At 38.9% G+C, this 13229-nt stretch overlaps 1 protein-coding gene across 1 annotated transcript; it reads right to left on the bottom strand.

The window, feature by feature from the left end:
- Window positions 1–19: 19 nt before the first annotated feature.
- PRDX3 (peroxiredoxin 3) lies at window positions 20–7999 on the bottom strand. Its single transcript, XM_020988206.2, has 7 exons — window positions 7894–7999; window positions 6371–6500; window positions 5622–5763; window positions 4895–5030; window positions 3650–3753; window positions 2018–2183; window positions 20–864 (listed from the first exon to the last, which is right to left on the bottom strand). The coding sequence occupies exons 1-7, from the start codon at window positions 7927–7929 to the stop codon at window positions 811–813; spliced, it is 768 nt and encodes a 255-aa protein (XP_020843865.1). The 5' UTR covers window positions 7930–7999; the 3' UTR covers window positions 20–810.
- Window positions 8000–13229: the final 5230 nt, after the last annotated feature.

Raw genomic sequence — 13229 nt, 5'->3', positions numbered from 1 at the left:
AGCTACAACAACGTCAAGATAGTTTAAAATTTCTTTATTCTTGATTAAAGAACATACACTGAGTTATTCCTCAGCTAGAAAAATAAATGTTATAATAATTGCCAAAGCTTCATTATATATAACTCCGGGATTCAACAGATATCTTTTACAATGAAATTAAATAGTATTTGAAATGTATCAAGACATAAAGCTCACTCAAACTTCAAATAATAGTAAAATGAACCCTAAATTAACAATCTCTGGTCTGCCCACCATGATTAACTACTTGATCACTGTAAGTTCTGGATTTTCTTTTAAGCAAATATACTTCATACTTGTCTTATACTCAAATGTGCCACGAGTCAAATTAGACCTTTAAAGTTATCTTTAATTACAAGACATTCACTTTATGGAGAAAAAAAGACGATATGCAAAAAAAACAGGTGTGGCAAACATTTAATCAGGATGCTTTGAGGACCTTGAGTTATAGGTAAACAGGTATAGCTGCTTTCCCTTAACTAAGTATCCCTTTGCAGATTTTTAAAAAATTATTAAACTATATGGTAAGTGTAATTTGTAAAGGAGAACTATGAGAAAAGCAAGGATTTGGTACTAAAGGATCCTTTAAACTAGCAACAACTATTAAGGCTAAATAGTTTGGGGGGCAATTTTATGAAAACTGAGCATTTTGGGGTATTCACAGATATAAGCATAACTTGTACATATTCTACACTTCTATATGCAGTAATTTTTTGCATGTTAATGTAGATTCCAATTTGTGGTTTCTTCATAATTTAAAAAGCCATGCAGGTCTTCAATACATGGTGTCCTTTATTTATTCACTTTCTCAAAGTACTCTTTGGAAGCATTTGGAGACGGCTTGATCTGAAAATACACAAATTTTTGTTGTACAATTAGGACTTATTGACAACCTAACATTCTCCTTAGAGATTCAGTTTCTAATTTCAAACCTTTAAAAAGTGATTCAAAGAGCAAGAAAAATAGAACTTTTAAGTACTACCTCATACTTAGCAGATCCACAAAAAAGGAAACTGACAAATATTGGAGGGACTTTGGGGAAAAAGGTACAAAGGGGTACCACTGGTGGGGCCGTGCAGTGGTCCAACCATCTTGGAAAGCATTTTGGAATTATGCTTAAAAAATTATTAAACTGTGACCTGGCTATACCATTATTAGCCCCTCCTCCCAAAAAAACAAAGAAAGAGGAAAAGGCACTATATGTAAAACAACAACAAACATTTATAGCAGCTCTTTTAATGATAGTTAAAAATTGGAAACTGAGGACCAGTCTTTCGATGGGAATGGCTAAAGAAATTGTGATATTATTATGCCTTAAGAAATGATGACATGAAACAATTTTATAGGAACCTAGAAAGACTTTTATGAACTAATGCAGAGTGAAGTGAAAAGAACCTGGAGAACAATTTATACAATGATATTTTTGGGGAAAAAAAGCTGTTCAAAGACTTACTTTGACTAATGCAATGATAAACCATGAGTCCAAAAGAATGAAGATGAAACACTACTCACCTCCTGAGAAGTAAGGAACTTAAAATGCAGAGAGGGACATATATTTGTGCACATGGCTAACATGGGAATTTGTTTTGCCAGACTATGTAGATATGTATTGTGGGATTTTTGAAAATTTGCTTTATGGGAGTTGGGGATGGGGAGATAAGTGGGAAGGGTAGATTAATTTTTTTTAATTACTTGAAAGATAAAAAAAACTTAAATAAAAGAGAAAATAATAGCTTAACATAAAGAAAGTTACAGCAATATTTTCCAAGACCACAGTAAGGAATCCTGCCTGCTTCCTGGCTTCCGCAACATAATCTATGATCAAAATTCAGTCACTTACATAGAATCTTAATTTCCATTCTTAGTTATTCGATATGTAGCCTCACTTTTCTTGCCCTTACAGACTTTTCAGGCCAGGGCTCCTGGCAGCAAAGAGATCAATGAATTCCATTCTTGGTGTATTTCTGAATGCCAAAATGAATTTTAAAACCAGACATACCGTAGGCGAATCTGGTGTCCAATTTGCTGGACAGACCTCTCCATGCACTTCCACAAACTGGAATGCCTTCACCAAACGAAGAGTTTCTTCCACACTTCGGCCCACTGGGAGATCATTGACACTCATGTGTTTGATAACTCCATTAGGGTCAATTAAGAAGAGACCTCTGCATGGAAAGAATTACCTCTTAGTATTTGGGCAGAGAAGAATTGGTCTCTCAGAAATGAATTTTCCTTGTCCTTTTGATGCCTGCAATTCTTAGTCAATTAGTAAGTATTTGTTTTTCAGATTCGCTTTTAGCAGGAAATTAGAATGGATGGCTACAGAAGAGGTCGGGAGTCAATTATAGAGACAACAGTAGAAACCAGGGAAGTGAATGAAATTACAAAAGGAGAGAATATGGCAAAAAGGGGAGAAGATCAAAGAATAACCTTGGGGGAATACCTTTATGTAATGAATAGGTCAGTCAGTGGAATGGAGAGAGGAGAACTAAGAGAATTCACAGAATAGAAAGGAGGCAAGATATAGTGGAAAGAGCACTGGAGTTATCCAAACACTTGGATTAGCATCTCATCTCTAACAATTATTCGTTCTATGACCTTGGACGTGTCTTTTAACATGTATTCAATTCAATCCAAATTTATTAATTGTCTACTAGTGCACAGTGAAGGAGAATATAAACAAAATCAAAAACAGTCTCTGCCCTCAAAAACATTCCCTTATCTGCAAAAGAAAAATAATACTTGCACTACCTATCTCACAAGATTGTTATGAAGAAAGCATTTTCCTCATTAGAGGCAGTGCTGCCTATGAATAGAATGCTTGATTTTGAGTCAGGAAAAGCTGAGTTTCAATTCTCCCTCAGACATGTACTAGCTGGGTAACCTGGGTAAATCACTTAACCTCTCTCAGCCTCAGTTTCCTCAACTGTTAGAACGGGGAAAGTAATAGCACCTCCATTCCAGGGTTGTTGTGAGGACTAAATGAGAAAATGCTTGTACCTTGAAACACTTTATAAATATCAGCTGTTATTTTTATTGTAAACCAGAAAGCAGTATACAAAATGAGCTATTATTATGAGCTGTAACAATACTACTACCTTACACTTATCTGGTATTTACAATTTTTCAAGTGCTTTCACAAACATTATTTTACATGATCCCCACAACAACTCCATGGGTTCAAGACCCACCTCAAAGGCTACCTCCTCCACAAATTCGTTCTTGATACAAATCACATCTGGTTAGACAAGGAGACCTCTTCTGAACCTTCACAGCACTCATTTATAGCATTTATCACATTCTGCCTCCTATTACAGCTACTGGTTCTTATCTTTTCCTGCTAAATAAGCTAACTAATCTTTAGTCTCCCCAGCATTTGACACTTGTTGAATAAAATGATTTTTGAAAGATTAGCACTGATCTCTCTGGGTTATTATGAAGATAAAATGAGATAAGATTTGTAAAGTGCTTTGTGAATCTTACAGCGTTATATGAAAGCTAGCTATTGTTATTATTAGCAATAATAATAATAAATATTTTTAAAATGCTTTATCAAGTTTTATACCTGTAAGAATTAGTGTGGCATTAAGTTACACAGGCAAATTAAGGTTAACAAGTAACAAGTGATTACCTTAATGCAACACCAGGTCCTTCCAGCAGAACACCATAGTCCCGGGAAATTTGTTTGGTTAAATCTGATAGGAGCGCAATATTCATATGACCTAAACCGCCACTCTAATTAAAATTTTTAAAAACTAGTATTATTACATGACTTAACCAACACTCTTGATGCTAGAATATAAAAATTATAGATTAATAAATACATTTACTATTTTAAGGGAAATTCCAAACATATAGTAAGCCATCCTCTCCTTTCACATACCAATTGTTAATTAATGCTTATAAAAAGAAATTCTTTCCAGTTTGCCTCTATGTATAACCTTCCTTGTCAAAATATTATTGGGTAATACTGTGATTTAGAAGGCTTGGATAAAACTATTTGACCTTGGAAAACACATGACCTCAAAAAGATAAAGATGAACTCATCTATTTAAATTTATAAGAAAACAAATCCCAAATAACTAAGGTCATAATGCCCTTACATAATGCCCTTACTTAACAGTCAGTAGGAAACAATTTAAAACTTTACAAATTATTAAAATATTGTTGCATAAATGAAATGATTATATAACATTCTCCCAAATCTTTAAATTCTCCTCTGATTGAAGACTTATGCAGCAGAAGATAAAATAGGAGGAATACTGAAGTAGCAGCCTGTTATTAGTAAATTGTAAGAAAAAGCAATAATTCAAATCTAGTAGCTTAGCTGGAATTTGTTGTTCTAAGTAAATTCTGAAGAAGGCTCTATTATTTTTTTAATTTACAGAAAAGTCTCTAACACCTTATAATACTGAAATTACCTTGAGTATTTGTGCCTATGAAAAGAGAGAAAGGAAATCAATGATAGGAGTAATTTACCCTTTATCTTACTCTCCTGTACTTTTTGTATTTTTCCTATGCTGATTGATGGTCTTTGGATTTAACAGAAGAGGTTTCTAAATATTCATGTAGTAATTTATACAATACGGGAGATTTCTAAGAATTCAACAAGTAACATTTTAAGACTGTCAACATACTCTAACAAAAAATTAGAGTGGCATTCCTTATAGTGGTCTCATGGGCCCTTTTACTTTCTATGTGTCCAAGTCTTTGGAGGACTATTTGAGTAATGGTTAAGGGTAAGATGCTCAAATTCATAGAAATAAGAATGTAAGTGTTATTGTTTTAAGTATGAAAGAAAGTGTGTTGAAGTGGGTAAAATTGTGATTAATTGATGAGCCTAGGAATAAAATAGTAGTCTACAGTTCAGTCATACCTTTCTTGGTGTATTTATCCAGGCAAGATGGCTAAAGTGGGAATCCACTGAAACCGCAACTACTTCACAGTTCACATCGTGAAATTCGTTAGCTTTGTCACTAAAAGCAACAATTTCTGTTGGACACACAAAAGTGCTAGAAGGGGAAAAAAAGGTGATTAGGACAATCTTATATGTACCTCCACTAAATCAGAATTTGAATACAGGTCCTCTGACACAAATCTAGTACTCCTTTTCTCCACATCATACAGTCCCCTAAAATTTGGAAAAACTTCTAGAAGGTTTTCCACTAGTTTATGATTTACATGGTCACAGCAATTCATAAAGATCATTTATGAAGTGGTCATGGAGTCGTGAAGTGTGTGTTGGTAGAATAAGGGCTCATATCAATGAAATGATGGATCATTTGAAGTAATGGACAAATTTTGCATAAATAATAAAAGTACTTAAGTTTTAGAACTAATTAGAAACAGGAACTTTTACAATGATACTTTTGCATATATGAGTTCAACTACTTTAAAACTATAATCTTTATATGGAATGATTCTCATTCCTAAGTGTTATTACTTCTTAACTAGTACCAGACTCAAGCTGTACCCAAGGATGTTACAGATAACACTCTTAAGAAATTCCTCACTCTGGAAAATATGAGAAGGCTCTAATAGGAGAGAGGAGACTATCTGCCTGACCAAGCATAACATAAAAACATTATGGAAATTATACTTACAAATCAAGAGGATAGAAGAAAAGCACCAAATATTTGCCTTTAAAGTCATCAAGGCTTATTTCTTTGAATTCTCCATTGACAACAGCTGTACCCTTAAAATGTGGTGCATGTTGAGTTACAGCAGGCACATAAGTTGAAGAACCTTAAAAATATTTATATATATAAATTACTATTGGAGATCTGAGTTCAAGTCCCACTGGCTGTGAACCCAAAAGTCATCTACCTTTCAGTGCTTAAGGAAACCATTCATTAATAATTAATACAGATGTCAATCAAGTTTCAGCTCAAGACAAGTCTTCCTTCCATAAATAGGTACACACATATATGTTACTAGACAAAGCTTCCAAAAGATTTTTCAAGGTATTTAAAGTCTGACTTTAAGAACTTTCTATATAAAGGCTAAACTTACTAACCTGCTCCTGCACAAGTTAAGTAAATTCAGTTATATTATACTTATATACACACATTTTCAAAGCCATTAAAAAATTCTTTATATTTTTGAAATTTGATTGTAGCAAAGCTCATAGCCTATGGCATACAATATGAGTCTCAAAATGAATTTCTATTTTATGTTGAATATGATGGATGTTTGCAAACATTTACAATATAAATAATAAAATACTGAACCGAAAAATATTGAGGGCTCAGCTGCAAAACCTGTAACATCCACCCAAGAAAACTGACATTTAGAAATGTGTCATTTTCTACTTTTGTCCCAACAATGGAGCATAAGGGAGAGAAGGACTTACTGGTGCTGAAAGAAAATCTTGAATGGGTAGCACTCATGGGCATTATGTTGGCTGGGAATGTGTTTCTATCAGCAACAGGCCTAAAGGCTGCAGAAATGCCCAAGGGAAAGAAGTTCACATGCTGAGTGACCTGTTAAGTGAAACATTATTTTTCTTATTGCTAATTAAGGAAACACACACACACACACACACACACACACACACACACACAATTCTGTTGTAGGGCTAGAATCAGGAAACCAGCAGTAACTTAGAGAAAAGTGATTATAGGGGACCTAACATCTCTAAATGCCCCTGGTCCCACTGAGCAATTCTAATTAGTAAAAAAGAGCTTATCATTTTTCAGTTCTCCAAACTTTTAACGTCTTTCTGCCGTACAAGACAACGCAGAGAAAAGGGATCTGTTACAAAAGGGGTTTTTTGTTGTTCAGTAACCCAGTTTGGGGTTTTCTTAGCAAAGATACTAGAGTGGTATGCTATTCCTTCTCCAGCTCATTTTACAGATGAGGAAACTGAGGCAAAATTAAGTGACTCACAGGGTCACACAGCTAGTATGTGTCCAAGGCTGGATTTGAACTCAGGAAGAGGAGTTTCCTTCCTGACTTCAAGCCCAGAGCTCCAGCCACTGTGCCACCTAGGTGCCCCTAAGAAAAGGGGTACAGCATTACCAATAGACAGTGCTTGCTAATCCAGCACCCCAGTCTAGAGCATTTTATTTATTTAGGCAGCCTTCTAGGCGTTATATTCTGAACACAGGCCTATTTCTATACAAACAATAGTTTTAATTAGGAAAAGAAGACCTTTCCAAAATTCCCTTGTGGGCAGAAATTGTCATTTTGTATCCTAGGCATCTAGCACAGTGCCAGCCATATAGTGCCTGTTGAATTAAACCCTACTAATAGGCGAGAAAAGGTCAGGCATTTGTCACATTGACCTATCTGGGCTGTTCCTGGCAAAAGGATCGTTAGCAGCAAAAAGGGAGTGAAAAGAGAGATAGCAGCAGCTGTAGATTGTGTACATGAGAGAAAAAATGGAAGGGGGAGGGGAGAGCTAAGTAAGAGGTAAACTGGATTAGGAGAAAGAAGGTAAAACAAGATTGGGGTAGGGTGCCGGATTGAGACCCAGAAAGGGCGGATAGGTATTGCCCTACGGCATGGGGAGGAATGAAGTGGCATGGGGGGATGGGCACTATTTTGAGGGCTAGTCATTGCTCTGGGAGCTAGAGGAATGGCACGGATAGGGGGCAGGAGGGGAAGAGGGCAAAGGGGACGGAATTGGAAGGAGGGGACTGGCGCTGCCTTAGCAGAGGGCCGCTCTCTGTTCCTGGCATGCAGGCAGGTGGACAGCGCAGGAGGTCTCTATCTAGTGCCATGGGGCGGGCAGCGACCCTCTCAGCCCTGTTCTGCAGCCAGGCCCCGGGGCTGGACTTTTCTCCGGGCCGGAGGAGGAAGCGTGAGCCAGTATAACAGGGAGACCGTCTCCCGGACCCACGCCGCCTCCATCCCTCGCCCCCGGCCACTCACCGAAGCCCGAAGTAACCTTCCCAAGGAAGCCGCCATCTTCCAAGCGTGGGGAGGGCCTGCGACTCGCGGGGAAATCTAGGAGAGGCGGGACAGGGGCGTGGTTTTGGGGCCAGGGGCAGGGCCCAGGGATGCTGCGGGGTGGGTGCCGGGGTGTGCTCAGATCCACTGAGGCCAGGCCACTAATTCAAGGTTAGAGGAGGGCCCGAGGGTCAGAGAGTGAATGTAGGATGGAGCAGGTTGGGGTGGGCTGCGGGCAGGACACTGGAGGAAAGGGTCACTGAGCTAGGACCAGCGCGGGGCCAGAGAGCAACCCATTCCAGGGCCAGAGGGTGGGAGGAGGGGCATGCTGGCCACGAGCCGCTGGAGGTGGGGCCGAGGCGGAAAGAGGGCCCAGGTCTGGGGGGCGGGTCCAGAATCCTGGGACTGGGGTGAAGGTAATTGGGTGAACCTGGCGCTGGAGAGGGAGAAAGTGGAGGGGGAAGAAGAGGCTATTTCTCGCCTTTTTTCTAGAGCTGCCCATTTCAACCGGCCTCTCCTTATCTTAAGTCCCCTTTTCTCCCCTAAGTCTTCAGGTTGCCCTACAGTCCCATATCTCTCCTTTTCCAGATCTGCCAGGCCACAATACTGCCTTACTCACACTTTTTTTTTTTACTACTTCCTGAACTTCAGACCCTCGCACGGAGTAGGCAGTCTGTAAACGTTTGGCAAGTTGAATTGTATCACATTGTCTTTCATAGTTTCCCGACTGTGAATTTTATCTACTGAGAATATTGTGAAGTCTGCCTGTCAAGTAAGCAAGTATTTAGTGCACACTGCCAAGGCCTTCTGGGATACAAAGTATAATTACAAAAGTGTGTCATTCAATTCCACCTGGTTGCCAGACCCTGCTCTAAATGGTGATCTTGAGTAAGTTTCTTCCCCATTCTGGGGTTCAGGTTCTCATAAGTGAAATAAGGGACTAGATAATAATTAACAAAATAGTAATATCAATATTTACATAGCGCTTCACAGTTTTCTTTAGCAGTTCTCTGAGGTAGACATATCAAAGAGCCTTTTTATCAAAATTTAATTCAACAAACATTTATTAAATACCTGTTATATAAAAGTCCTTGTGCTAGGTGCTGTGGGGTATGCAAAGAATAAGAAACTAGGATGACCAATTTAATGCCTTTTTTTAAACAACACAAAAACTTTCAGTTTGTAATTTGTCCTTTTGCAGCAATCCCTTAAGTGATTTGGCACTGAGTTCACAAGATTTTGATACTATTAATTTTTCTTTTTTTCCCCAGATTTTTAAAACTTAAATTTTATTTTCCAGTTAACCAGAATTCACTTTCTCTCCCTCCCACCTTCCTCCTCTACTGAAAAGGAAAGAAAAATAAAGCGCTTTTAACATATATATGTAGTCAAGCACAACAAATACCTGAATTAGCCCCCCTCTCCCTCCCTCTCTCATTTTCTCTCTCTCCATATATGTATATGTGTGTGTATATATACATGTCTCAATCTGTACCAGATGGCTCTAGAGGAGAAAGTGAGGGTGGTGACCTTGCACAGCCCTCCCTCACTCAAATCAAAGTCAGTTGCAAGGCATGTCATCATCTCCCCGATGTTGTGGTCCTCTTTGAGAATGAAGGACAAACACAACATATGAGCAGTCCAAGCTTCCTGAATAGAGACCCAGCTGGCCAGTTCCGATTGGGTGACTCAGCTTATGTCTCTCCCTTTCCCCCCTCCTCTCCCCTTAAACCCAATTCACTATGGAGCTCATAGATTGGACAATAAGTCCCTGCCCAAGCACCACTTAATAGTTTCTTTTGGGCACTCCTGGCTCAGAGTGAATGTAAGTACTAACTGTTTCTCTTTTGGCCAGCAACCCTGAGGGTCTTCCCCTCCCAGTTTGATTTTTTTTTCTTTTTATTAAAGAGGCCATCCTTTGAATCACTTCTTAAAGAGCCCTATTCACTCAAAGTGAGAATGTGAAAAGACCTTAGCTTAAAAGGGTCAAGGTCTCCCACTGCATCCAGGGCCATCTCCATTCGTCCTGATGAATATCTGGCCACTGGACCCAGATGGCTCTGGAGTAGAAAGTGAGGCTAGTGACCTTGCACAGCCCTCCTTCACTCAAATCAAAGTCACTTACAGGTCGTGTCATCATCTTCCTGATGTCGTGGTCCTCTTTGAGAAGGAAGGACAAACATAACAATCTGTACTCTGATCTATCACTTCTCTGTAAGGAGATAGCATGTTTCATGGTGAGTCGAGTGGAATCTTGGGTGATCACTGTACTGATTAGAGTTTCAAAGTTGTTTGTGTTATTAATGTTGTTGTTATTGTATAAATTGTTCTCCTGTGTCTACTCACTTCAGTCTGCATCAGGTCATATAAATCTTCCCAGGTTTCTCTGAAACCATCTTTTCATTATTTTTTACAGCACCAATGGCATTCCATCCCATTGATTTGGCATAACTTGTTTAACTAATCCCCAATTGATGGGTACTCCAGCAGTTTCCCATTTTTTTCCCATCTCCAAAAAAGAGCACATTTTGTATATTTTATAAAGGCAGCTGGCTGGCACATTTGATAGAGTATTAAGCCTGGAGCCAGAAGAACTGAGTTCAATCCAGCCTCAGATACTAGCTAGCTGTGTAACATAACAAGATACAAAATCTCTGTTTGCCTCAACTGTAAAATGGGGATAATAATAGCACCTCCCTCCCAGGGTTGTGCTTAGCACAGTGAATAGCACATCATAGGCACTCTCTAAATGCTTATTCCCTTTCCCCTTCTTTTTTTATGGGTCTTTTCCCTCCTTCTTCGATCCCTTTGGGGCATAGACCTAGTCGTGCTAATGCTAGGTCAAAGGGCATGTACAATTTCATAACTTCTGGGGTGTAGTTCCATATTGCTTTCCAGCATGGCAAGACCAGTTCATAACTCCAACAATAGTGCCATTTTCCTCCAGCACCTCCAGCATTTGTTATTTTCCTTTTTTTGTCAACTTTGCCAATGTAATGGATGTGAAGTAGAACTTCAGTGCATTAATGTTTGACCAACTTGGTTAGCAGTTTATTATAGAAGTTAATTGCTTCTTACTGATGTCATATTGTGTGTGTGTGTGTGTGTGTGTGTGTGTGTGTGTGTGTGTGTGTCCCCTCCCTTCCTCCTCCTTCCCCACCTGCCATTTCTGGTAAGTTTTGATTTTGTTGACTTTGCCTTTGTAGTTTATCAGGGGATATAAGATTGGGCAAAAATAGATACAAATGATAGGGGAGTGAGGCCACTGGGTATGCTTATTAGAGTTTTGAGATGCTTCCTACATCTCCTCAAAGGATATAAAGTACTATGAGGATTGAGAGGAGGAAATGACTTTTAAGCTAAGCCTTAAAGAATTTCAGGAGGAAGGAATGGAGTATTCCAGACTTACTACTGTCTTCTCTCTTCCTGGCCTGTGAATCATCTTGGATAATCTGTTCTGTCTGTCTGTTCCTTGTTGAAGACGCTCCGTCCCTGTTCTTGTACTGTGTTCCCACATCTCCTGTCTTCAAACACAAGTATGGACTGTCACCCATACCTGAAAACCTTCCAGATCTCTGCCTCTCAGAATCTTATACTTTCTTCAAGGCTCTGTTAGTGCTACCTTCTCCACATGTCATTCTTTGATCTCCCCAAATAGAGGAGAACTGTGCCTTCTCAAATTTTTATTAGCATGTCTTTAGGCCTCTCTTTTGTTCCACTCTTATCATATCCTACAAAGTATCAGACTTATTTGTGGGCCCATATTCCCCCCTTTTCTCCACTGAAATTCCACTCTGGTTCATTATCCTGGTGTGGAAATTATACCTATATTCTCTACACCAGGACTCAAAGTCTGGCAGGTACTAACTACTGTGCTAGAAAGCCCTGGAGTACAGGTCCAGTGACGGACCTTATGTCTGCTGCTTGAGGATTAACCTAGCTAAATTTGGAAAGGCTAAGCAGGTTGGGCTACCTAGTTGGACTCAGGGTGATGAATTTTTCAGCTATAGCACCCACTTAAAGACCATTTATTAAATTGTAGAATCCAAGAAGGAGAATAAAATGAAAAAAAAATGGATGGAGTGATAGGTCAGGCCTTATTGCAGTAAGCAAAAATTTTGCATTTTACACAATAGACAATAGGAAGTTCCCAGATATTTTTGGGGAGGAGAGTGACATGAGCAGACCAGTGTGTTAGAAGATAGATGCCTATGATCAGACATTGTCTTTGTGGGGAAGATGAACTATGTAAATTGATTTTGGCTGCTACTGAAATGGATGTAGATTTCAGGGTTTTTTAGGGGAAAGGGGAGGAGATATTCTAAAACAGCTGGCTTGCTTTTATTTAGGCCCTGTTCTCTGTCAGATGGAAAACAGTTTAACTTCTACCTCTTAAATCTGTCCCTTGTGTTTTTGAGACTTCTGTCTAATTTATGGCTTCACTTCTATCTTAAACATGGATTGCCTTTATTTATCTACTCTATTCCTTGCTTTCTCCCTTAATATAAATAAAGTTAGAACATTCTGTGATTCAAAAAAAAAATCTCAATAAATCTCAGCCAATAAACTAGTTCATCTTTGTTACAGGCATTCTTATCATCTTCTACAAGGCATTAAATTATGAGTCTTAAGCCAAGTGAAGAGGCCAAATAGATCAGTCAGTTCCTGAAGCTGGATTACCAGTAAAACATGAGACCATAAATTTAGAGCTAGGAGAGACCTTAGTGGCGCTTTGGGCCAATTTTCTCTTTATAGATGAAGAAAGTAAGACCAAGTGAATTTAAGTGATCTACCCAAAGCCAAAGTCCCAAGTAGCAAAGCAAGCATTTTGAAGACTGGCCCTTTGACTCCAAAATCATTGTGCTTTGTTTTTTTTCTCCAGTAACATGAGAATGAGCTCTTACTGGTTATCTCTATTAATGACGGAACACTGAGGCCAAAGGGTTGTTGTGAATTCATGGAAATCCAAAGTTCAGAGTGACCTTAAAAGTCCTACTAGGCCAACCTGTACCTGAAGGAGAATCTTGTCAAGTGGTTTATCCCACCTCCATTTGAATACCTCCAGTGCCCTGGAACTCACCGTTTTCTTAGGTCAGCCTATTCCATTTGTGGACAGCTCTGCTTGTTAGGACATTTTCTGTTATCTTGAAACAAAATAAATCTTCCTGTAATTTCTACCAATTGGTCCAGTTCTACCACTTTGGGCCAAACAGATTAAGTTGGACATGTCATCTATATGAAAGCCCTTCAAACATTTGAAAACAGAATAATACTCTCTTCTTTCTTTCTTTCCCCACCTCCTCTTCTCCAGTCTAAAA

Source organism: Phascolarctos cinereus, unplaced genomic scaffold (genome assembly GCF_003287225.1).
Source record: "Phascolarctos cinereus isolate Bilbo 61053 unplaced genomic scaffold, phaCin_HiC Scaffold_3;HRSCAF=262, whole genome shotgun sequence".
Lineage (NCBI taxonomy): Eukaryota > Metazoa > Chordata > Mammalia > Diprotodontia > Phascolarctidae > Phascolarctos > Phascolarctos cinereus.
This window is presented reverse-complemented; position numbering and strand designations above follow the sequence as displayed.